The sequence below is a fragment of the Styela clava genome, chromosome 4, assembly GCF_964204865.1.
Source record: "Styela clava chromosome 4, kaStyClav1.hap1.2, whole genome shotgun sequence".
Classification (NCBI taxonomy): domain Eukaryota; kingdom Metazoa; phylum Chordata; class Ascidiacea; order Stolidobranchia; family Styelidae; genus Styela; species Styela clava.
The window spans coordinates 19570694-19596410 of record NC_135253.1 but is presented as its reverse complement, the minus strand read 5'-3'; the positions used below and the strand labels follow the sequence as shown (position 1 = coordinate 19596410).

The following is a 25717-nucleotide window of genomic DNA, read 5'->3' as shown; positions in this document are numbered from 1 at the left end:
TTTCTTTTTCGTTTTCATACAAATGAAAGATATTGAAAAAAAAAATTTACTCTCGTTTAGTATAGTTATCCACTCTGTTATCATTATGAAATTATACTTGATGAACAGTGACTTGGACACCCCAATTTTCCTTATTTTAGTTGTATTACGAGTTCAGGGACTAGCCATGTGACTCACATAGTATTTGCACCTTGAATTATGGCCTAATTCTAATCAGGTACACATACTACGTTCCGGTGTCCACCATCTTGGTTCACCTACTACGGGAGTACCGATAATTGTACATAACTCTTTAACTAACGTATAAACTATTGCTTTCTTTGTCATATTTTCAAATAAAAATTTCTTAAAATTTTAATATTCGCCGTTTCGAATTCATATTTTAGGGTTGACTTTAAAAATCTTTAAATCAAGCATTCATTTCACCCTGGTAGCCATGGAACAAATTCCAACTAGTTTACCTCTGCACCTAAGATTTATCGTTTTTATGCTTCATTACACTAATGTGATATCAAACGTTAATCAAAATATAAATGTATATGATGTCCATAGCCTAGAGTCTTGAAAAAGTGTTAAAATTGCAAACGTAAGTTATCGATACCATTTATTGCTTTGGCCGTCACAGATGTATTATGAAATAAAAATATTTAAATAATTACTGATTAAAAAACAACAAACCTTGTTGGGATATATTGAGAACTGACTTCATAACAAAATTAAAATTGTAAAGGGACTTTGTGGACACCCTAAGAAACATGAGGTTATGAGATTTGATTGCGGGATTTTTATAAGATAATTAAATGTAAATATGTGATTGTGGTGTTATAATTTGCCTTGTATTTGAAATATAAATATGAAACGTTAAATGAAGAAAATATGAAAACAAAACAGAAGTAGGAAAATTTTTTTTGTCAAGTTGAATGAACAGGTTTTTGAATTGGCTTCTTATTGACACATTGTATTTTTACATTGTACCAAACTAAATATTGTATTCTATGACTGTATGTATCCAATCCTTTAATGATGGCCTACTTAGTAAGACTTAACTACGTTAGCGACGAAAATCGCTGGTTTAAATCCTATTCCCAGCCCACACAAGGCGTAATATATTAGGTGGGCAATGACGAACCGGGAAGACACCGATGCGTCCGAGTAATAGTAGTTTCTTACTTATGGCTAGTAAGTATGGCAATCATAAATATTGCAAAGCAAAACTTGGAGAATTCAGGAACAGCCAAGGTTTCGGACGATTAATAATATTTTTATGAAATTATTTCCGAGAGAACCCGTTGTTAAATATTTCAATACAAAGGAGGTCTTAAACTTTTGAATCTTCCCACTTCTTCTAAAGAAGGGGTTCTCAAACTGCCACTTCATTTTGAATATTTACATTTTATTATTTTTTAGAGATTGGGATTCCATCCGAGTATTTTCAAAATATTTTTTAAATAAAACATACTTTTGCCTTACTATCTGTTATTTGTAGCTTATTGTTAGCTAGTTATTTTTTAGGTGAAGCGCGGGACTTGACCAATTCTAAAAAGGGGGCGCGACTTTAAAAGTTTGAGAACAACTATATAGTATTAACACTCTGTTTTGATAATCATATTCAAAAAAAAGACTCAATACATAGATTGTATTAGCAACTAAGGTATTTTTATATTTCTATTGTTACGATACTGCAAGTATGGAAAGTAATACATAGACAATACAAAATGGATGCTACTTTAAAAATAATTATAATTCTATAGAATGGAGTAATAGAGTGAGTAAAAAATATCATCGTAGGCAATTCAATGCCAAAAACTTTGATATTTTGCTGAAATATTAAATACAAACCCCAATACCCAGCATTTGAATATGGTTTCTATCTACAAGTAAAATAAGGGACAAACTAAACCAAATATTTGAATAATTGCTAAAATATACTTATTAATAATCATGAAAGAAGCATATTAATATGAGAACGCACCATACGCTTGGCATAAAAGCTTTTTTTAACAAATGTGAAATCTATGTTTAACGAAAATAAAACAGAATAAATCTGAATAGTTGTATCTAAAATGAAGACATTTAATCAGAGCTTTTATTTGCATTAGCCAATTTTGTTTGTAAAAAATAAATTGGAATAAAAATTAATTCAGGATGTAAATTTTTTGATATCAGAAAAGATTTCTTTATTGTAATGTGGTGAAAAATCTTGTGATGGTATTCAGTAATATTAAATTTAGGATTCTGTTTATATCATGAGTTCCAGGATTCGAAATTTTTTAATAGCAGTCAGGGTTCACTCCAATTTGTCTTGTAGAATTTAAGCGCACAGAAAAATAGTGATGTACAATGATAAGACATAAATCTGCCAATAGCCATTTTAGTCACGTCTAACCCCAACCGATACTTAATCTCAATTACTTGTAAAATACACATTAATCTACAATCTTGTATCATCACCCTACTATTTACATACTTGGATGGATGTAAGAAATAAAATTAGCGAATTAGTAAATTATTGAATTATTTTTCAGCATTCTCCTACGCTGCCACCTCCGCACACCATCTTCGCTTCGTTATAGAGTTTCATAATCTGTTGGTATTTCATGCTGTGAATTTTCCACATTTTCTCAAGTTGGCGAGTATCTAAATGATAGAAAAACGCATTAAAGTTGTAATAAGAGCCAATGTTTTGTTCATAAATAGAAAACACGAGAATATCGGTCAGAGACCGAAGACTTATCGATCGAAAGTTAGAGGATCCTCCAAAACAGCGCTCTTACCTCATAGTGACACATTGTGTTCCATCACTAATTAATTGATAACTCGCTACTAGTTATACGAAATATTTCATTCAAAATCAATAGGCTTCTGGTCCGACATATGATGAATGCACATGCAACATCTGAAGCAGATTCAATCTCGTATTCGTGAGATATCGCGTGCATCTAACAGACAGGCAGACAGACAGACAGACAGACAGACAGACAGACAGACAGACAGACAGACAGACAGACAGACAGACAGACAGAAAGACAGACAGACAGACAGACAGACAAACAGACAAATACCTATCAACATACTTACCGATTAAAATCGATGAGTAACAATAATACAGGGCAGCATAAAAACAACCTCTTAATTTTCCAATTACTCTCAAGAAAATGAAGGATGAAAATTTATTGAACACTAACAATTGGAACACTTCTGTTTGTGTACGATTGTGCTCTGAAGTTTTAGTAATCTAGGACGCTTTGCATAAAAGTTATTCTCTCTCAATTTACAAACATCCTTTGACTACCCTGTGATACACGAAGAGGGCATTTAATGTAGAAACGACTTGTCCAAATAATAACACTATGGGGCGTTTACACAATCCACTGCAAGTTTATAACCTCAACAGCTTATTGGTATCAAGAATGATTTTTACGGGGGTTGTGAAGATAAATTTCATATATATTCAAATAAATTATATGTAAACTTTTGTGTTGAACATAAATGTCACGTGCTTCAAGGAATAGTTCAAAAATCCTTTTTTTTTCGACAAAAAAGCCATTTGCAACACTAGTATTATTTCAAATCTATTTCGCTATGTTGAATTTAAAATTATATATCAGCCACATGCATATATCAGTGACTTATATTAGGTTACATATCAGAGTATTGTTTCTATCAAAGTTGTTAAAATCATCGAAGATTACTAAGAAGTAATAAAAGCATACCTCGATATCCTCCACTACCGCATTGCCATCTTTGACATCCAAAAGCATCTGTCTTCCAAGTTTTGGTTCCGGGACTCACACAATCTACATCTCCATATTCTGGACAGCTAAATGCTTCACGCCATCTGTATTCCATCCTTCCATCTTCTGAGTAACATCCAGTTGTGAACCTTGAATGATTGAAGTATAATTTTGGATGACTATAGATAGTCTGAAGAAACAATGTGTAGTCATGTGGCGGAATAGGAATGTTTGAGTTTGGAATGTTTTCACCGAAGTCAGAAGTCGGTGACATAACTATGAAGTCACAGAGAGAGAGAGAGAGAGAGAGAGAGAGAGAGAGAGAGAGAGAGAGAGAGAGAGAGAGAGAGAGAGAGAGAGAGAGAGAGAGAGAGAGAGAGAGAGAGAGAGAGAGAGAGAGCCAAGCGAACCAAAAGTTTTTGGCAGATGACTGGGTGGTAACGATACGACCATTCTCGATCATCTGAGTCAGTTACCACCCAATCAAAGTTACTTTCAATCGTGATAATAGAAGGTACGATTTTGTACGAAAACTAAAAAAGCACTGTTAACAGTTCATTAACGAAACTTACACAAACTAAAGTTATTTGAAAAAACTGGTTTTTCGAGTTTGGTGCTGCAGTTAAAGTCGAAATTCATTGTAATCAGAATTGTTTTTGACTCAAATTTGGGATTTGAAATGCTCCGTCAAGCTTTGATTAAGTATATACCCACAAGGGCCAAAACGAACTAGTATCATATCTTTGATAGTACAAGTAGTCTGACCAACGCGATTGCGAACCGCCACATGGTGATCAATTTTTTATTTTGTTGCCGACACCACAAAACAAATTTTAAAACTCGTTTTTTTTTTTTGCTAACAAACTCAATACTTTTATAGCTATAAAAATATGTCAAAAACCAGAAAGAGTATTGAATTATTTTCATTAATATTGCATTGAAAAGTGCAAAAGTGCTAAATTATTGAAAAATCAGAAATCCGGGAGCCTGAGTTTAATGTAAACTAATCTTTATATCAAGAATATATACTATTAATATTCGATATCAAAGAGCAAGTAACTTTCATATCAAATATTTGGTATTCCTGTAGTATGCGAACCAAGATGGTGGACACCGGAACGTAGTATGTGTTCCAGGTTAGAATTAGGCCATATTTTTATTCCAATTTCCCTACTTCTATTACGAGTTTGGAGACTAGCCAAGTGACTCCCGCAGTATTTGTACCTGAAATTATGGCCTAATTCCAACCTGGTACACATACTACGTTCCAGTGTCCGCCATCTTGGTTCGCATACTACATGAGTATCAAAAATTTTATCAACAAAGAGGTTAAACATCGAAAAAACGAGGTTTGTTGCTTTCTAACACAAATACTATTATTATTCAATAATATTTCTGCTCACCACCACTCTTCCATAGACAACTTCCATTCATATGCAGCGCAGATCCAATTGGACAAATGACAAGACCACGCTTCAGAAAGTTTTGATGAACAGCCAGTGAATTCCAAAGGAGCGCAGGTGGCCATACAGTCACGGGCTAAATTAAACGACAATTTGTCAGTATAAAAGTATTATATATAATTAGGAATTATCTACCCCGCTATCAAAGTGTGTACTTTTACACGAGGCTCAAGTTATTCTCTGGGTCCGGTATAGTATAGTAGCTTGTGTGATTCCGAGCGACCGTCTGCACGCTTTGGATGACGATCAGTATGTTTTGACGGTTTATTACGTTACTGTGTGACGTAATTTTTTGAATGACGTAGTTTGACGAACATTGGAATCACATACTCAAAAATTGTTGAGCCATTCATACTAGAAGTACCTGTGGTAGTATACGATATTAATGCAGTTATTTTATGTTTATCTGCGTCTGTGTCCTCGACATTAATTCTAATAACTTTAGCTGAATAACTCTATATTAACAATGAATATAAAATTCAAAGTTTTGTCAATCTACTCCAACATACGAATGTGTAAACAACTTTGATTCGGCGTGACATCCACGCATTTATTATTAGTTTATTTAGCCTTTATATTATTATCCACAGAAAGAAGAATTAAAAACTGTTCACGAGTGAGTTGTTTGTCATATTTTCCATTTCATGCGAACAGCAAACATCCAACAGACATTGTTCATTAAATTAGCGAATCAACCGCTTCAGATTGCTACGAGTACTGGTTAATAGTTCACGGGCAATGAAGATATGCCCTTGAAGGTATCGTTTCCATAGCATACGCCGTTTGAACCGCGCTACAAGACGAGCTCATGGAAATCACAAATAGGATTATCTGCGCAATAATTTGAAATCGGATATAATAAAAAAAAAAAAAATTCATGGACTTTGAAAAGACCATAATGTATAAATCTTTTTGAGTGATAGTCCTTTTGAAGAAACATATTTAACTACCGAAAATTTAAAATCATACTCCCAGTAGATGATGGAAAATTGTTTTCCTAAATAATCAGTATCACTATTGACAACAATTTATTGGCACACACCGCCCTATTATTGGTTGTAACGATTTATATATTATCTATGAGGAAAGATATCACTAACATTATTTTCCCAGAATAACGTAGTTTCAATTATTTAAAACTCAACTTCAAATAGTATTACTTATCAAATATTAGGGAAAATATAGCATTTGTTTAAAGAACACTAGCACTATAGCATTACACAAGGACGTACATCAAGATTAGAATGAATACGTTCTAAAATCTTACCTGGGCATTCGTAAGCATGAACGCATCTTCCATCTGTTTCACTGAAGAGCACGTGATCCGGCGGACAAACACATTTGTCTTCTGCGCATTGCCTGTTACTTTTGGTACAAACACCAGGGTTGGGATTGTCACAGGTTGCAGGACATGCGGACGGACAAAGTTGAAACATTTTTGGATAAGGACAGACAGTTGGAGGTTCTGGATAAAAAAAATACTGTTATTTTTTTAAGATTTGGAACAACAAAAGATGCCATTAGTTATTGGGTATGTAAATATACCCGTTTGTGAATACACACAACACAGCCGCGATTACAATGTAAAGTTGGTAAATGAAACCATTTTAATATAGTAGCAAGCAAACTATAAATTTTTTAAAATTCTTCCCGTATTCTTGGGACTTTACTCTTTATTTATGACGAGAAGTTTTAAAGGTTTAATGTCTAAATAATTCTTTATTACGAATAATTATAAAAATCTTCTTCACAAAAACATTTAGAATGGGATTGAATAATTGAAGTCGTTAGTGGGATTATATAGGGTGGATCAAAAGAAAGGATACACTTAACACAGATGAATAGTAGAGTGATTATACCCCTTTTAGACAACCGTGTGTATGACATTGAAAGCAAACAAAACAGAATATTGGAATATCACCTTTGTGGCGAAATTTGAAGACTAAAAATAATACTTTGTTCGGATAAAGTAAATAGTGACTTCGGCGTATTAGAAATTAGTTGTCTATAAGTGTGTGTACCAATATGGAGGTAACTAATTTAGTTCGCCTATTTTACATCAATCTGAATAAATGAACTGAAGCATATGGGCAGGGATTATTCACTTGGCTAACATCGACAGTCAACGAACTTGTAATAAAACTAAAATAAGGAAAATCGGGATAAAATTATGGCCTAACCCTAACCTGGTACACACACTACAGGGGTACCTTAAAAATGATATACAAATAAATTAAGTCGATGAAGGTTCAAGAAATATTGTATATTTTACTTGTGCAGTTTCCTGGAGTTACACATACTCTGTCAGTTAAACTCCTCAACACCATTCCTTTTGGACAGACACAGGCACCTACGATGCATTGAAGAGTGCAAGCGATTGGGTAATCAGCATTAACTGTCTCACACGTAGTAGGACAAGCACTTCCGCAATCGGAACGTATCATAGGATACTGACAGGTATTGTCTGAAAATACACAAATAATAATAATAGCTCAACTATCTTTGCTCTATGCTTTTATTGAAGTGTACATTAAACGCAAGAATGCTGTGAAAAGAATAAAGATGACTACACTATGTGATTCAAGAGTCTTGCTGCACACTAACACAGATGTATTTCTGTAACGTTTTGTCTGACCGGGGTCTGACAATCATTTTTCAACTGTCAGTCGCAATTCAGCAGCAAGATTCTTGAATCAAACATTCATAACAGCTTGTTATGATTTGATAGCCGACCTTAGGCAGGATTGCAGAAAAAAAAGATCAATAAAATTTCAAAATACTGGATTTTTTTACACGACTTTGTACTCCGAATAAGGCTGGTATCCACCGATTTGAATAAGACTTCTATTTTAGGCGAATGCCGGAACCTGCAATGCAACGTTAAAACCACTTGGCCATCTCATTTATACCACCAACACAAAAATAGATATTTTACTGGGGGCTATTACAATAGCCATCTATTGTAAAAACGATACTGTAGTGCAGTCCGTAGTAATTTACTCGTCTCGGGCTGGACTTGAGACGCCATATATCAAAGACTCGAAGTGACGTGAGTCATATAGGTCAGGGGTGTGCAACCTGCGGCCCTCGGGTCAAATGCGGCCCACAAGGGATAATTATGCGTCACGCAAAAGGGGTTTTTAATTTAGTTCAATCTGGTACGTGTTAGTAAGTACAAATCCTTTACTTAGGCCTATCCTGAGTCCAATTCATTATCTATGCTTATGGCGTTACAAGGCCACAACGGCTAGCTTGTGCGAAGCAAACAACGCGTTTCATAAGATCAAGACCCAAAATGTTTGTGCCTGCAACTACTAGAAAGCCTATGTTAAAAAAGTGCGGCCCGTGGTTTCACCCAGATATTTGTATTTGGCCCTTCGGTATTAAAGGTTGCCTCTTGTAAGGTTGCACACCTTTGATCTATGTGAAATGACCCGGACATGTACTAATTTAACCTCAAGTAAAATATAGTTAGTTCAGTAATTGACTCAATTCGGGACTCGGGTTACCCCTGACTCGATTTGACTCGTTACTCGCAGGTTGAGGGACGTAGAAATAAAGAACCAGCCGAAAAAAAATAGTAAAATGAGAGCGAGTACTAGAAAAGTGAAAAAGTGAAAAATTTTGCAAGGGCCATGAGGTGGGGCGCTCCAGAAGAGTGTGTACTAATATTGAGGTAACTAATTTTGTTCGCCTACTTTACATCAAGTTGTGTAAATGAACGAAGCCTATGGGCAGGGGGTATATTCACTTGGCTAACACAAACAGTCCTAGAACTCGTAATAGAACTAAAATAAGGAACATCGGAATGAAATTATGGCCTAACCCTAACCTGGTACACATACTACGGGAGTACCGGAATTGGAAAGTAATTATTGCTAAACTATCACTAAATGCAAAATGAATCAATGAAGTGGTTTATTAAAATGATGTTGTGAGTCACGGGGCGCAAATATTGTTAATTGCCCTGAGAGTGAAAGCTGGAAGTCTTCTCTCTGTCTTCCCCGGACATAATATCCCACAGTAATTTTTTGTCTTATAAAGTTTTCTAGATAGATTTCGGCGAGCTATGGTCAAGCAACGTTCTCAATCATATTATAGCAACTAAAACAATCGACGCTCCCGCAGTATGTAAACCTAGATGGCGGACACCTAAACATAGTATGTGTACCAGGTTAGGGTTCGGCCTCAATTTTACCATAATTTTCTTTGTTTTAGTTTTATTACGAGTTCAGGGACTAGCCAAGTGACTCCCATAATATTTGGGAGTACCGAACAAACTTTATGTTTGCACGTTATTGCAAGGGTGTGCAACCTTTAATAAAGACGAAAATAACTGGGTGAAAGCGTGGGCCGCACGTTTATATAACATATAACTTTCGTGCAGGTACAAACATTTTGGGTAATGAACTTATGACATGAGTTGTTCGCATCGCACTAGCTAGCTGTTAGGCCCGTGCAACGTCATTAGCATAGATAATAAATTGGACTCAGGTATAACCTTGTAAAGCAACATAATTGGAATTACTCGCACGAACCGATTGAACTTAGGTAAAAACTCGTTTTGCGGGCCGCACATTTGCTTCTTGAGGGCCGCTTTTGGCCTGCGGGCGCAGGTTGTGTACGCCCACTTTAGTGCATTGCTGTCTATGAGAATGAAAATCTGAAATAATGAAAAAATCAAGAACCAAATGCATAAAAATCAAGAGGAAACAAAAACTGGTACAGGGTTTCAAAGGGACAAAAAGTAATTCGAAAAAATAGGAATCTTACTGTTGCAGTCAACTCGTCTTCCAAATCCATCCTCGTACCATTGAGTGCAATCGCAATAATTTGATTTGCATTTAGCGGATGGATATGCTGGACAATTTGGTTCAAAGCAGAGAGGAACAATTCCACAATTTTTGGGCTCGCAAGGTTCTGTTCGAGTTCAGATAAAAAAAAATGAAATATAAAAAATGAATAATTGATCAGCATGTCAACTGTGAAATTCAGTAATTTTTCAAATATATCAGATTGGTACTCCCGTAGTATTTGTACCAGGATATGATTAGGTCCCAATTTTATTCCGATTTTTCTTATTTTAGTTCTATTACGAGTTCGGGGAATGTTTGTGTTGACTTATTGAATATACCCCCTGCCTATAGGTATCAGTCCTTTTACACAACTTGATGTAAAGTAGGCAAACTCTCCATATTGGCACACATACTTCTAGAGCGCCAACAGATTTGCTCATTTGCACGGTATACGTGAAATTAGTCGTACTTGAAAACTACCCCGCCCAGGATGTAATGAATAGAGTAGGCGGTGCAGAACCGGAATGATAGCGACCCGTCTACACTATAATACGTTCTTAAAATAGCAGTGACTATTTGTACAGAACCCTTATCGGAGCTAAGGGGCGTATAAATAGGTCGTATAAAAACTATTACGTATCATTCATATAAGAACAACACCCAGCCATCTTCAGAGATGTTGGTTATAGAAATAAATTGACGATTGTCTAATCCTGACATGGGCAAACTACAGCCCAAAAGTCGAATCTGGCCCGTTGGGTGATTTAATCCGGCCCGCCTGATGCTGCCACAACAAAACTAAAACCAAATTTTGACGTTTCAGATAATAATAGCTGAAGGAATTTGTTGAAATTGTGATTAAATTTAGTTTTGGCACGGGGCTTAATATTTCCACTTTTGCTTTTGTAACACTGTAAATATTGTTCATAAAATATAACTTTTACGTCCCACTTACATGACCTGCCAGTCTAAATGGGCAAATTTTATGGCCCCGTGTCCAAAAACCTTGCCCACCCCTGCCTGAACAAGTCTCACAGCAATTATGAGCTTTCAAAATAGCTATAAGGCTCCTTACCTGGACATTCATCCTGCAGAATACATGTTAAGTTTGTTGCACTTTTCCTGATGTATCCTTCAGCGCAAACGCATTGATTCAATTGGCAGATCTCGGGGCAAATAGGGTTAGGATCACTGCAAGTCTTTAAACATGGTAACGCACAGTTTGTGTGAACCTCTGGAAAGATACATTTCTTCTCTGAAATAGATTTATGAAAACATAATTGTAATAGTAACACGAATAGAAAATAATAATAGATAAAATGTGCGTTTCACCCATTTAAATATTTTTTTATGCCACAAATTCAGTCGTCATTTTTTTTGTAGTAATGCTTGATTTTTACAATTAGTAGTTTAAGGAGAATGAAGTATTAACAATACTCAGAAATTCAGATCATTAAATAAATACAAAATAAGATTTACATATTTATTCCGGGGATAGGAAAGCCGACCTAATCATATGGCGAACCATGACACTCGTCCGGCTGTATCGGATTTTAGTCAGCTTGTAATTCGTTTTCAAGATGGTGGGCGAAGCCGTAGGCGACCATCGGTTACGTGAACAAACCTACGACGGTGAGGAGTCAAGCAATCATGTCACATATAATTACCATCCACCCACGGGATTCGTGCCGGCGGACCCCCGCAGAAGTAAAAATATTACTGATTTTTTATATTTCTTACCTGGGCAGTTCTCCGGCAACACACAGGTTGTACCATTGTCGCTTTTCGATAGTAAATGACCTTTTGGGCAGGTGCAACCTGGGGGTGCGCAAACTTGTATGCAGATGGGAGTTGGATCGTCGCAAGTTGCGGGACAATATGAGGGACAAGAGTTTTCGACAAATGGATCGTCGCATGACGCTGAAAGAAAGTTTGGGTGAGTTATGTCATTAACTTTTTTGCGCTCCCGTAGTGTGTGAACCAAGATGGCGGACACCGGAAGGTAGAATGTGTACCAGGTTAGGGTTCGGACATAATTTTATTCCAATTTTTCTTATTTTAGTTCGATTACGAGTTCAGTGACTATCCACGTGACTCCCGTACTTGAAATTATGGCCCAACAGTAACCTGGTACACACACTACGGGAGTACCCTACAGGCAGCTATTATGTTTGATGTTTCAAAATTACCTAGTTTGCTACGTAACACTTAGTTTGATTGCAAAAACACTCAAAATAGAACACTGTGTTAAAAGGTGTTTTATATAGATTGTATAGTATTGCATCAGTTAATGACGTACATGTTGAATTGATGAGAGCAGTGATAATATCGGAAGAACTTTCACGCAGTGCACCGAAATCCGCATAGGTAAATACTCTGTCGTTTCCCGTGCCACCGTTTGCAATATCTTGCAATTGGTTCAAAAACTTTTCGTATTGTCCAATTCCTATTGCAATCGTGTTTAACATATGTTTGTATTTATCATGCCTTAAAAATAAAGAATGGATTTGTGGTTAACGCAGTAGCAAACATATGGTATTATGTCATTTTGAACTCTTTGGTAAATTTCTCAACTCGGACATATTTTTTATTTTACTACCCATTTTGCCATCCAATACGAATTTATCAAGGGTTAAAAGTTGTGTATATCTTTAAGAAACGTTCTTTTAGAACATGGTAAAAAACAAAGCTGGCAAGACTCAAACTCAGTTCTCTGAGGTTTTGTTAAAACAAATATTTAAAATGTGGAAGTGAATAATTTGGGGCAGATGTTCAATGCACATTTGTTCACCAGTAATAGGAATGATATAATATAACATTCACATTAATTTACGTCAGCGCTAGTTTACAAAGTATCAATCAGCAACTATGTAACATACCAGCCACGAAGGAAAGCACTGTCATTAGCTTCGCCATCAGTTATAACGATAACTGCTTTCGTGGATGTTGCGTAGCTTGGAGATTTTGGAAATTCCACCTGCATATAAATAAATACACATAGTGATTTCCGGAACAGAGCTGAGGAATGAATAAATGAACGGCTCGTAAAGTGAGTTTTGATGTCGAAAACAACGCGTATCATTGAGGCTAAAATGTCAAAAACAATTGATGTCACAAAAATTTCAAAAAGAACGCTATACGATGGTTCAAACACTGTCTATGAACAAATAACAAATATAAAATAGAATAAAACCAGTGTGAAGTGGTTGCACGCATCTGGAAAATTTGAAATTGGTGAAATATTAATATAGCGATGTAAATACTTTAAATTAATATAGTTACAACCATACATCTACTAATCTCCGGCAACAATAAAATCGTCCTCGATACTAATTGATATAAGAAACATCAGCGTTTTTTTCTTACGTTTCATGCTTCTATTACACAACCCATCTCACCTCCATTACTCTCCGTAGTGCATAGTAAGTATAAGTTCCCCCATTCAAGTATGGCATGTTCATAATCAATGGTGTGAAACAGGATGCATTATTCACGCAATCACCCAGCACAAACGGAATAACAAACTTCTTTGAATCTCCAATCGAAACCCTAGGAATAATTGTCATAGACTTATACAAATTGAGTTAGAACCAAAGCAAACGTTATACAAAATTAGTGATATTAAAATTGATCAAAGTTTATCCTTAATTTTTATTTATTAAGGTATTTTAAATTTGTCATAAATTATTTGATAAATCAACTAATTACGAGGTTTTAATTGCATTATATTATTACACCAAAGTGATATTATCCGATATATAATAGTATATATAGTAAATTCACATATTACCCGTCCCAGGGATTGTCTTTGTTTGAATATTGTAATACTTCAACACGTGCAGAGTTTCCAAAAGCTTCATATATGTTTACTGTTTGGTTGACAAGCCATTTCTTCACAATTGCAAAGTTTGATTCTCCGATCGATCCTGATCCATCGATTACAAAGATTATCTCAAGCAATGCTTTCTTCTGAGCTGAAATATACGAAATATACTAAATAAGTCGGATAAAAAGCACCAAGATAAACGTTTAGTAGTCTTTAGGATTGCAGATATTTTCTCTTTTTTTTCTATAAAGCTGTCCAAACAACCATCCAAACATATAAAATGTTCTTTTGATGGCATGCTATAACCCAGGGGTCGGGAACCCATGGCTCGCGAGCCATATATGGCTCTTTTGGTGACGGCATATGGCTCCCAGAAAAATCTAATATTCTAAGACTAAGCTTACTATTGTTACAAGATTTCAAACTCTTTTATAGCCAATTTTGGCAGGAAATTCCCAAAACGTTTGAGAACGCGCGCCCAGCACATGTCTATGTTATGTGAGATAATCACCAGACAGGCATTGTGACAAACAAGGGGATTCTGGAACATATATTGTGACATCACAAAGCGATAGAGTTTTAAAAACACTACGGAGATGCCTAAACGAAAAAGGGTGATGAGAATCGTAGATTTCAACTTGGGCTGCATGTGAGCAACCGTTCAAGGCCCGCAGCGACTACATGCAGCATCAGAAATCACATTAAATGTATATTGACATTGTATGTGTTGACTTTTGAGTAAACATTTCAGGCCTGATCAAGTGAAGAAATGTTATATGGCTCGCACGGAAATGCAATTGAAAATATGTATATTTTATGGCTCTCTTGACCAAAAAGGTTCCCGACCCCTGCTATAACCGGTACTTTGATGACTTGATAATTTATAGTCATAAATAGCTATAATATTGATGTGTAACTTACATTAATGTATGGAAATTCAGCTATGATGATTGAAAGTACCACAAGCGTCACGACACGCAAAAAAATGTTTATGTGCAATTTTTCGCCAACATATAAGAATTAACATTATTACACGGCGCCATTAGTTAATTCCACGAAAGTGAGGGGTGATGACCACTCGTATTTCAGAAACTATCGTTATATTTATCCTGTTTAACTTTTTTTCAGATAATGACCAAAACTGATTTATGATTTAGTTAGTTCAAAAATTTACCTGTTAGCAACTGGCGACATTCACTATCAAGACAATAAAGCATATTCTTACAGTTTAAGAAGTGCGTTTCACCCATTTAAATGTTTTTTGGTATTACTGTATTTCAATATTTATTTGATGCCCCAAATTGAGTCGCCTTGTTCTTATTTTTTCGTGGTAATGCTTGATTTTTACAATTAGTAGTTTTAGTAGAATGAAGTAATAACAATACTTCAGATCATTAAAAACACAAAATAATATTTACATATTGTTCCGGGGAGAGGAAAGTCGACTTAATCATATGACGAACTATGTCCCTCGTCCGGCTATATCGGGTATTAGTCAGCCTGTAATTCGTTCGTAATTCGTAATTCGAGATGGTGGGCGAATCCGTAAGCGACCAGCGTTTACGTGAACAACCCTACGACGGCGAGGAGTCAAGCAATCCTGTCGCACATAATTATCACCCACGGTATTCGAGCCGGCGAACCCACGCAGACGTAAAAATATACTCAATATTTTATGTTTCTTACCTGGACAGTTCTCCGGCAGCACACAGGTTGTACCATTGTCGCTTTTTGATAGTAAGTAACCTTTTGGGCAGGTGCAAGCTGAGGGTGCGCAAACTTGTATGCAAGTGGGGTTCGGATCGTCGCATGTTGCGGGACAATATGATGGACAAGAGTTTTCGACAAATGGATCGACGCATGACACTGAAAGAAAATTTTGGTAAGTTATGTCATTAACTTTTTTCATGCGTTCAAATTGTCTTCTTAATGATTAGGTTGAATGTTTAAAATTAACAAATGTAGTTTCAAAGCTCATCATGGTACACATTTTGATTTTGGTTGAACACTGACAATAATGTTAATGCTGATATTTCCATAATTGAGAATGCTTTTATTATTATTATTTTGATATCTCTTTCAAATCAAAATTATGATTTATCAATTGTTTTCGCATTAATTGATAAGTTCTTAAAATAATTATTTTGTAATATTAAGAAAATGAGAATTTAAACCATTTGAAGATCTTAGTAATTGGTAAAATGTAACTTAAATAAGAAATGATGAAATATTCAAAATTTGCTCTATTCTCACTTTTACAATCCTCCTGTCTCACACATGTTGTATCATTGTCGCTCTTTTGCACATATCCTTCCGCACACACACAGCCAGCAGGTGCGCAAGATTGGATGCAGAAGGGATTCGGAGTTTCGCAAGTCGGGGGACAATTAGATGTACATGTCTTGTAGACTTGTGGATAGGGGCATGAGGCTAGAAAAGAATTTACACGCGGGTTGAGAATCAATAGAGATAAGAAAACCCTACCTGTGCATTTAATATGCTATCTTGTTAAAATATTCGGGTCTCATGTTGGTTCTTACGTGAATATCTTCTAGAGGGCGTGGCGTAACAATGCAACAATTTTTGCATATATCATTCCTGACTACTTCATCCAAATATTACGTTACTGCGACGTCACAATCCCGAAATAGAGATTGCCAAAGTATGGTGAAGGTCAGCCATAATTGTTACGCCACGCCCACTAGAAGTTATTCAGGTAAGAAACTACATGAGACCCAAATGTTGCTTATCGCTGAAATGTATTAGTCCGACAGCACATACACATACTTACGCTCATGCTCGAAGCAAATATACACATAAATAAAGAATATAAAAATCAAATTGCCTTGCACCACAATCACACTATTATGAACAGCTAATTTTGGTGTAATGTCGAGACAGAGGTCTCATAGAAAAATGGAACAAGATTAAAAGAAACGGATATATTCTTCTAAAATTTTGCAAATCTTTAGTACTGATCATGTCGTCAGTTTCTGAGTTTCGGCAAAAAGTAATTTTTTCACAACAAAACGATAAAAACAAAAACAAGAACAATTTTGCAGTAAAATAATAAGCTGAATTTGAAGTAAAACAACGATTCCATGGGATCCTTAGAAAATTGAAAATAAAAGTTCTATTCTACTTGAGACTACAATCCTTCAGTTCTGATCAATTTTGATACTGATACTATCAGTGCCTGTCCGTGAATTGCCGTCGGAAAGCGATTTTCTCACATCATAACGACCAAAACCAACAACGCAGCCTGTCAATCTATAAGTAGACCACACCTCGCGTTCTATAAAATAAGAGTTACTTACGACAATCTCCATATTTAACACACGTTTGGTTTTCACCTCCCATTCTCACATATCCTTCCGCACATACACACCCTACTCCTTTGCAATCAGCGACGCATTTGCCGAAAGGATTCTCACATGTGTTGTCGCAATCAGGATTTGTACACGGTGAGTACACTTCCGGGTAAGCGCATGTTACTGTAAAAAAGGATTTAAATTATTGACTTATTTTCCATTATATGCTTCCAAGTGCCTTCCTTTTCACACAGGTTTGTGATGTTTTCTCAAGATGAGTAACCTATTACTGTTTGTAACTTTTAATATTGCTCTTGACGGTGCAAGAATTTTGGCAATTTTGGATTCAAATTATTGACATTTTTCGTCTAGTAAATTGATCAAATTTTTTTCTCAAAGTTACGTTCTAGCAAAGGCTCTTTATGGAGCTCTCATGTTTGATGTTTTTAAATTACCTAGTTTGCTACGAAATAATTATTTTGGTTGTAAAAACACTCAAAATGTAACACTGTATTGAAAAATGTTTTGTGTACAGAATTGAGAAGGGTAATGAACTCATTCATGATGATTAAAATTTTCGGATTCAAATCCCATGCCCATCACTTCACCAGGCTTTTAGAAACTGGATAGGCTGCATTTCAAACCATGAACATTTTGATCACTTAAAAATAGTTATTTCTAGCATTCCAATATAACAGGTCGATGCAAAGGTGAATCACGAGCTTATAGTGTTATAAGATCCACGAGCAATTATGTTAACATAATGCAAATTTCCAGAATAAAGCAAATAATTGTAGGCATTTCAATGAGGTAGAACTATTCAAACCGGTTCAAGTCTCTTACCAGTCAGTCATATAAACAAAACAAATTACAAATCATAAAATTCAGATTATACCCATGTGCATGACCATAAACATAAAACGGCGCTCAAGAAGTATGTGTACCAATATAGAGGTAACTAATTCTGTTCGCCTACTTTACTTCAAGTTGTATAAAAGGACGGTAGCCTATGAGCAGGGGGTAGGCTATATTCACTTGGCCAACACAGACAGTCCCCGAACTTGTAATAGAACTAAAATAAGGAAAATCAAAATAAAATTATGGCCTAATCCAGGGTGGTCCAAGATTGGCAGCTCCGCGGGCCACAAAATTACTTTTGCATTGTTCGCGGGCCATAGTGCCAAGAACTTTGCCCGTTTAACTTCGCTAGTTTCCTCAGCAAGCGATTTTTTGATTCCTCTCCGAAAGCCACGCGGGCCACAGATAATGAAGTGGCGGGCCACATGTGGCCCGCGGGCCTGGGTTTGGACCACCCTGGCCTATTACCTAACCAGGTACACATACTACGGGATTACCCATTAAACTTAAACCCGTAAAATCAGCTATTAATATACTTACTATTCTCGTGAACTGTTTCATTCCAAATTCCATTTACGAGAACTTCTCCAATTTTTGAAATATTGAGATTTGAAAGTGAATCGATACTGAACACTCGTTCATTGCTCTTTCCCCCATTGGCAATAGTCTGGAGTTGTTCGGGATCAAATTCTCCAATGCCAATTGCAAATGGTATTATTCCATCCAGTATTGCTTGCTTATACCTTCGCAAATTATTTGAAAATTAGCTGTATTTTATGAATCTTATTCGTGAAAACAGAAATATTCGTACTTACGGTTGATCGCAAAATTGAAAATTCGGAACTCTCGTATAGTGGTGCTTAACAGGTTATAACATTAGGCCGATTCCGATTTTCCTTATTTAGTTCTATTACGCGTCCGGGGACTGTCTGTGTTAGCCAGGTAAATAAACCGTCTGCCCATAGGTTTCAGTTCCTTTACACAACCAACTTGTAACGCAGGCGAACAAAAATAGTGTTTTTTTTTTTTTTTGGGGGGGGGGGGGGGTCCCCAAAACCACCCCCTGGATACGCCCTTGGTTTATTCGTAACTAGGGCTGGACATTTTCGAATACCTGTTGATTCCCGTATAAAGTCGAATATTTTTTTTTTAATCAAATCGAATCTCGAATACTTGAAAGATATTCAATTGCATCTGACTTTTTTTATTGTGATAGGTCCTACATGCACAAAAGTTACTGAAAACATGAGATCTATGACTTAGACAGTTAGCTGGGTGTTTAAACATAATAAGAAACATGTTTCATCAATAACTCATTATAGAGAATAGAGTTATATGCCGGAATCCCATTCTAAAATTACGGCTTCAATAAATTCACCTCGACCTTGTGCGGCCAAATAAAAAACAAGATGGCGGGGATCGGAAATTTCCGCCTGATCCTATTCGAATATTTAACTATTAAATTTGGACATTCAATTCAAAATGCCCAGCCCTCGAAAAAATACATTGCGATCAGAGAGGCGGCGTGCGTGTATAACAATGCCGACTTAACTGGGATCGCGGAAAATTTTGTCGATCCTTCCTTATCGACATTGTTCACGACAAATTTAAATGAAGATAAAAACAAGACTACACTACTGTAATGATAGGTTGTTGAAATAACTAAATTTTGACATGCATATGAATTACCATTCTAACAGAGACGCCCCGTCACTAGCCTCCCCGTCTGTGACTACAATGACAATCTTTTTCGATCTTTCAGCTCGGGATGATTTCTTTAACTCGACCTGTTAATTAGAAATATTTTACTAATTAATCTTTGTTATTAACAAGTCTTTTTATTCGTGCTTGATATATAATGCTCTCGGAATACGAGTGCGTGATGATGAATTGCCCTACCAATGTTATAAAATGCAAAAATATTGATACTTGTCGGCCAGCCCTACACATTATTTAGGGTTCCAAGAAAATTCGTCGCAGGAAATTTCGCCGTAGGAAATCTCGCAGCAGGAAATTTCGCCGCATAGGAAAAATCGCTACAAGAGCATTTTATAGGTTTTTGAAGTGCCTTCTTATTTAAAAAACATTCGTTATTTAAGAGCATACCCTAACCCTTGTTTTACAGCAAAATGCACTTGCGGCAATTTTTCATGCTATCAAAATACTTGTTTCATTGCAAAACGCTCTTGTGGCGAATTTTCCATTTCCTGCGGCGAATTTTCCGGACACGATTATTAATACTATGGCATAGAATAGTATTTATCTTTTGAGAAAAGAAAGCCGATAGGTTGGAATAATCGTGCCGAAATTGAATTTAATTGCAATCTCAACACATTCCCTGAGATATATTTTTTTTAGCTGAAACATCAAAATTAGGTTTTTAGTTCGGTTGTGGCAGCATCAGGCGGGCCAGATTGAATTACCCAACAGGCCGAATTTGGCCCGCGTGTCGTAGTTTTTCGCATGTCAATTCTAGAATCACTGGTTATTTTCATATTGTAAGAAGACAGCGTCACCACAATGTAATTTTACACCACGCAATAATTTCCCTCGTACGACGACAACTCAGCATAAGCAGGAAATATCGAAAACAGAACAATTTGAATGATTCAAATTTAGTTGGCAAAAAATTGGCACTCCAGAAGTAGTGTACCAATATGAAGGAAACTAATTTTGTTTGCTTACTTTACATCAAGTTATGTAAATTGACTGAAACTTATGGGCAGGGGGTATATTCACTTGGTAAACACGGACAGCCCCGAATTCGCAATAGAACTAAAATAAGGAAAATCGGTATCAAGTTAAGGCCTAACCCTAACCTGGTACATATACTATGGGAGTACCCTAAATATTTGGTCCAAAACCGTTAAAAACAAATACTTCATACGGTTTAGTGGTTTACAACCTTATTGTTCGGATCAATGAAAACTCTAGAGGTGAGGTCCGAGGAACCCATGTGCAGTTGAATATACATATGTTGGGCTATATGATTATATTTGTTATCATAAAATATGACCATCGCAAAAAAGAGAATCAATAATATTTAATATTGCAAAGGGAATTTAGCGATACTATATATTATTTTGGCCCTTACAGCTGTATTAAATGAGGTAAAAATACTCAAACTATTACTGATTGAAAGCCAACAAATATATTGAGAACTGACTTCACAATGAAATTGGAATTGTAAAAAGACTATATGGACACCCAGTATTATGTCCATGTATTTGATTGTATTTCAACAATATACAATTCTCGGATTTGAATGGCAACTCGCGGAACCTAATCCTAGGTTTCTGGACCAGGGGCCAAAATTGTGCCCACCTAGACTGGCGCCATGCGAGTATACCTCAAAAAGTTACATTTTATGAACAATATTTACAGTGTTACAAAAGCAAACGTAGAAAACGATAACTCTCGGGCCAAAACTTAATTGAATTGCAATCTCAACAAATTCCTTGAGCTATTTTTAACTAAAACATAAAATTTGGTTTTAGTTTGGTTGTAGTAGCATCAGACGGGCCAGATTGAATTACCCAACAGGCCGAATTTGGCACGCGAGTCGTAGTTTGCCCATGTCAGACCTAGCTGACTAAACCCCGGTTGTAAACCTCTTGTTACTAAATACTTCATTAGCTATGATTGGATGTACCCGGGCGGAACATTCGAATGCTAGTTGTTCACATCACCTCACGAATCCTCCGTAGTGCGTAATATGTAAACGTCTGTCCGCCAAGTTGTTCCATCTCGTCCAACCTTCGCTGTATGCAATCCACGTTATTAACGCATTCACCAAGAGAAAACGGTATTTGAAATAGCTCGGAATCTTCAATTGGAATGCTAACGAACGTAAAAAAAACTATTAGATTTTATTGTAGCTTATTGCGCCCATGTGTGAGGATAACACTTTTAAAGATATGTTTACTTTAATAAAGACTATTTTGAAGCAAGCTTCTGTATACAGTAAAACACTAGATAGTTCAAACTTTATTTCATTTGAATATTCAGTTGTTACTATGATATCGTGATATAAAGTGTCACAATCTTTTTACATTTTTTCAAATTTCTTAATCTTATTTTTGGGAAATTTGGGTGCTCCAGAAGTATGTGAACCAAGATAGCGGGCACCGGAACGTAAAATGTGTACGAGGTTAGGGTTAGGCCATAATTTTATTCCAATTTTCAATATTTTAGTCTTATTACAAGTTTGGGCACTTGCCCAGTGATTCCCGTAGTATTTGTACCTGAAATTATGGCCTAACTCTAACTTGGTACACATACTACGTTCCGGTGTCCGCCATCTTGGTTCACATACTTCGTGAGCAATGAGCATTGAAATTTGTTATGTGTATACAGTATTTAAATAACCATAACTCTTACGATGCCACAACAGAATCTTTGTTCGAATACTGTAAAATCTCCACATGTGCGCAAGCTCCGAACTTGTCATAAATTTCCATTGTAGCATTTTGTAGAAATTTCTTCAAAGTTTTGAAATTTTTTTCCTCCATCGATTCTGAGCCGTCCATTGCCCAAATAACATCGATAATAGCTCTACAATGCGAGTCTGGAGAAACATTGAAGATTGAAAATAATAAAACTCGACTCAAATGCAATCAATAATGAAAGAATTACACCATTGCCTCAAAATTTATACCAACATCCATTATAAATTATAAATTTTTATTATCAAATTGGAAAAAATAATTTATTTGCATTTCGCATTTGTTGCATTTCACTTACGAAAAGTAGAATTTAATTTATTTTTATGCATACCTCTATTCACAAATACCCCTCTCAAATAATAACCGAGCCCTCACTCTGGTGGGATTTAATTAACTCGCCTAAAATATTCTACCGACGGCACCATTACCAAAAACTCGAGGCTAAACGAGTTTACGCTATAAAAAAAACACTATTTATTTAACATCAAATTATGTGAATTCAACAGTATCTTTGAACAAATTGCAATATTTGTGTCTGTCGAATTTCGCTACCTTGTTGAAAATTTAGGACGTAAAACCTAAATAAAATACACTTTGTTTGAAACACGTCATGTGCGGGTATAAATAATGGTAACATGTTACGAAACTACGGTGAAACTTATGTCTATCACTCCGCCTTGCGTGCAATAAATTGAGAGTGCAATGCTGAAACGGGAACATACAGTCTTTTCTAAATTGTTAGAAGATTTTTTTTAAATTAGGGGCTGGTTGTACAGACCCTTCTCCGTAAAAAACCATTAAAAAAACGCCTTGAAAATTATTCCAAATACTGAACTTACCAACACATGACCCCTCGGCAAAATATGGTTCTATCAGTTGTTCGGGGGTGTGATAGCATGTTAAATTTTTGTCACATGTTCCTTCAAGGTTCCAGAGTCCACCACAGGATGCATTGTATGGTTTTGCACATACATCACAGCAACTGAAGGAATGTGTAAATACATGTGAGATTTTTTGTCATTTTATGGTGAAGACAAAGTCAGTTGGAACATATACGAATGACACGCCACGCTCATCTTTAGCTGCAGAGAGAACTGAGAGAAAAAGTGGAATTGAAACGTCTCGATGGGAGATAGCTTCACGAAAATAAAATTGCAGGATTCATCTCGAGCTTTGGCGGACAAAAAACAACAACAAGAAGGCATCGATTCAAAATTTTCGTCAGAACCTAATCGAATAATTTACTATTCCATTTGAATATTTAATTCACAATGGACACGGTTTTGTTAAGTTAAATTCCGAAATGTAAAAAAATATCTACCAACAAGTCTACCAAACATATCAAGAATAAGTTAATCAGGCAAGAAGCTTCTATGGGTCATGCTCGGGACACATTCAATATTATGCTCTATAAGTCAATAGTTGCGCACACACAATGTTATCCTCAATGAATAGCCTAAAACAGAGGTTGTACATCTTTTTCTATTTTTCATTCAGTCTTCAGAAGTTTCAAAAGTGAAAAGGAGGCCCATTTCATTTTTTTTTAAATTTTCCCTTCTACAAATTACTATACTGATTCAGAGGCCCCCTGGGTGAAAAACGTTCGAAAAGAACTTTGAAAATGAACACCTAATTGGTGCGTTGAGTTCACTCACCTATATTATAACTCTAAAAAAATTGAGTAAATAAAGACTTTTCAATCAATGACACCTCTCTATTCGAGGAGGTAATAAATATGATAATTTATTGTATTAAAAATTACGCTAAGGCAGGTCTAATTTACCGCCAGTAAATAAGCCCTGTAATAGAATATAACTGTGCAATTAATGAAGTACAAAATAACTGTATGCAACTTCATATTTTAATGTTAATCATTGTCTTATGTCTATACTTTTTGCACATAAAGTTTATTTTTTAACTTTATATTTTAATGTTGCTCATTGTCCTATGTCCATCCTTTTTGCACATAAAGTTTATTTTTTAACTTTATATTTTAATGTTGCTCATTGTCCTATGTCCATCCTTTTTGCACATAAAGTTTATTTTTTAACCTTATATTTTAATGCTGCTTATTGTCCTATGTCCATCCTTTTTGCACATAAAGTTTATTTTTTATCTTTATATTTTAATGTTTCTCATTGTCCTATGTCCATCCTTTTTGCACATGAGGTTTATTTTTTAACTTTATATTTTAATGTTGCTCATTGTCCTATGTCCATCCTTTTTGCACATAAGGTTTATTTTTTAACTTTATATTGTTGCTCATTGTCCTATGTCCATCCTTTTTGCACATAAAGTTTATTTTTTAATTTTATATTTTAATGTTGCTCATTGTCTTATGTCTATACTTATTGCACATAAAATTTATATTTCAACTTCATATTTTAATGTTTCTCATTGTCTTATGTCTATACTTTTTGCACATAAAGTTATTTTTTAACTTAATATTTCAATGTTGCTCATTGTCTTATGTCTATACTTTTTGCACATAAAGTTTATTTTTTAACTTTATATTTTAATGTTGCCCATTGTCTTATGTCTATACTTTTTGCACATCAAATTTATATTTTAACTTCATATTTTAATGTTGCTCATTGTCTTATGTCTATACATTTTGCACAATAAAGTTTATTTTTCAACTTTATATTTTATTAATTCATTTTCTATAAATAAATAATTTTATACTTACGCACAAATACCGAGAGCATATCCGCTGCTGTTACAGCTTGGGGTTTCACATGTTCTATTGCTGCATGGCATACATGATAATCCATATGTTGTGGAGAGACACCCAGCAAATATGATAATGAAGATGATTTCTCTCATTTTAGGAAGCTTACTGAAGTAATTCGAAAAATTAATTCTGAATCTGAAAGAATAAACGAATAAATCAACTGCCATGATATACAAGGTAAGAATCTGTTAGCGTAGAAAAAGTCGTAGATCTATTGAGAATGGAGCTTTTGACATATTCTATTGATTGGGTTCCTGCAGGAGTATCTCATCCATCTCAATCCGTACGCGTATATTGCGAGGATGCTGAAGCAAGAGTAAAGATATTTATCCTAAGTGATACAAGAATCTTGCTGCCCACTAACACAATATTTTTCACACTAACAAGAAAAAATTAAATTAATAATTAAATTAAATTAACTGCCATGATTTACAAAGCGAGAATTTGTAGCGTAGAAAAAGACGCAGATCTATTGAGAATGGAGCGCATTTGACATATTCTATCGATTCGCTTTTCTGCAGGACTATCTACCAATCTTTCTCAATTTGTA

At 35.5% G+C, this 25717-nt stretch overlaps 1 protein-coding gene across 2 annotated transcripts; it reads right to left on the bottom strand.

The window, feature by feature from the left end:
- Positions 1 to 1621: 1621 nt before the first annotated feature.
- Positions 1622 to 25302, bottom strand: LOC120326987 (uncharacterized). Of its 2 annotated transcripts, XM_039393349.2 has the most exons (21): positions 25123 to 25302; positions 23273 to 23415; positions 22369 to 22555; positions 21678 to 21828; positions 19678 to 19775; positions 18529 to 18731; positions 17137 to 17313; positions 16073 to 16249; positions 15506 to 15685; positions 13784 to 13967; positions 13392 to 13542; positions 12873 to 12970; positions 12293 to 12480; positions 11734 to 11913; positions 11069 to 11248; positions 9971 to 10117; positions 7470 to 7661; positions 6465 to 6662; positions 5138 to 5273; positions 3714 to 3883; positions 1622 to 2637 (listed from the first exon to the last, which is right to left on the bottom strand). In XM_039393349.2, the coding sequence occupies exons 1-21, from the start codon at positions 25257 to 25259 to the stop codon at positions 2522 to 2524; spliced, it is 3393 nt and encodes a 1130-aa protein (XP_039249283.2). In that variant the 5' UTR covers positions 25260 to 25302; the 3' UTR covers positions 1622 to 2521. The 2 variants fall into 2 exon arrangements, with proteins under 2 accessions (XP_039249283.2, XP_039249284.2); XM_039393350.2 differs by lacking the exon at positions 9971 to 10117.
- Positions 25303 to 25717: the final 415 nt, after the last annotated feature.

Coding starts and splice junctions, on each gene's coding strand:
- LOC120326987 (XM_039393349.2), bottom strand. CDS start 25,259: ATGAGAGAAATCATCTTCATTATCATATTTGCTGGGTGTCTCTCCACA. Junction 7,662..9,970: donor AAGACGAGTTGACTGCAACA/GTAAGATTCCTA, acceptor GTGTATTTTCAG/ACAATACCTGTCAGTATCCT. Junction 5,274..6,464: donor TCATGCTTACGAATGCCCAG/GTAAGATTTTAG, acceptor CGTTTAATTTAG/CCCGTGACTGTATGGCCACC.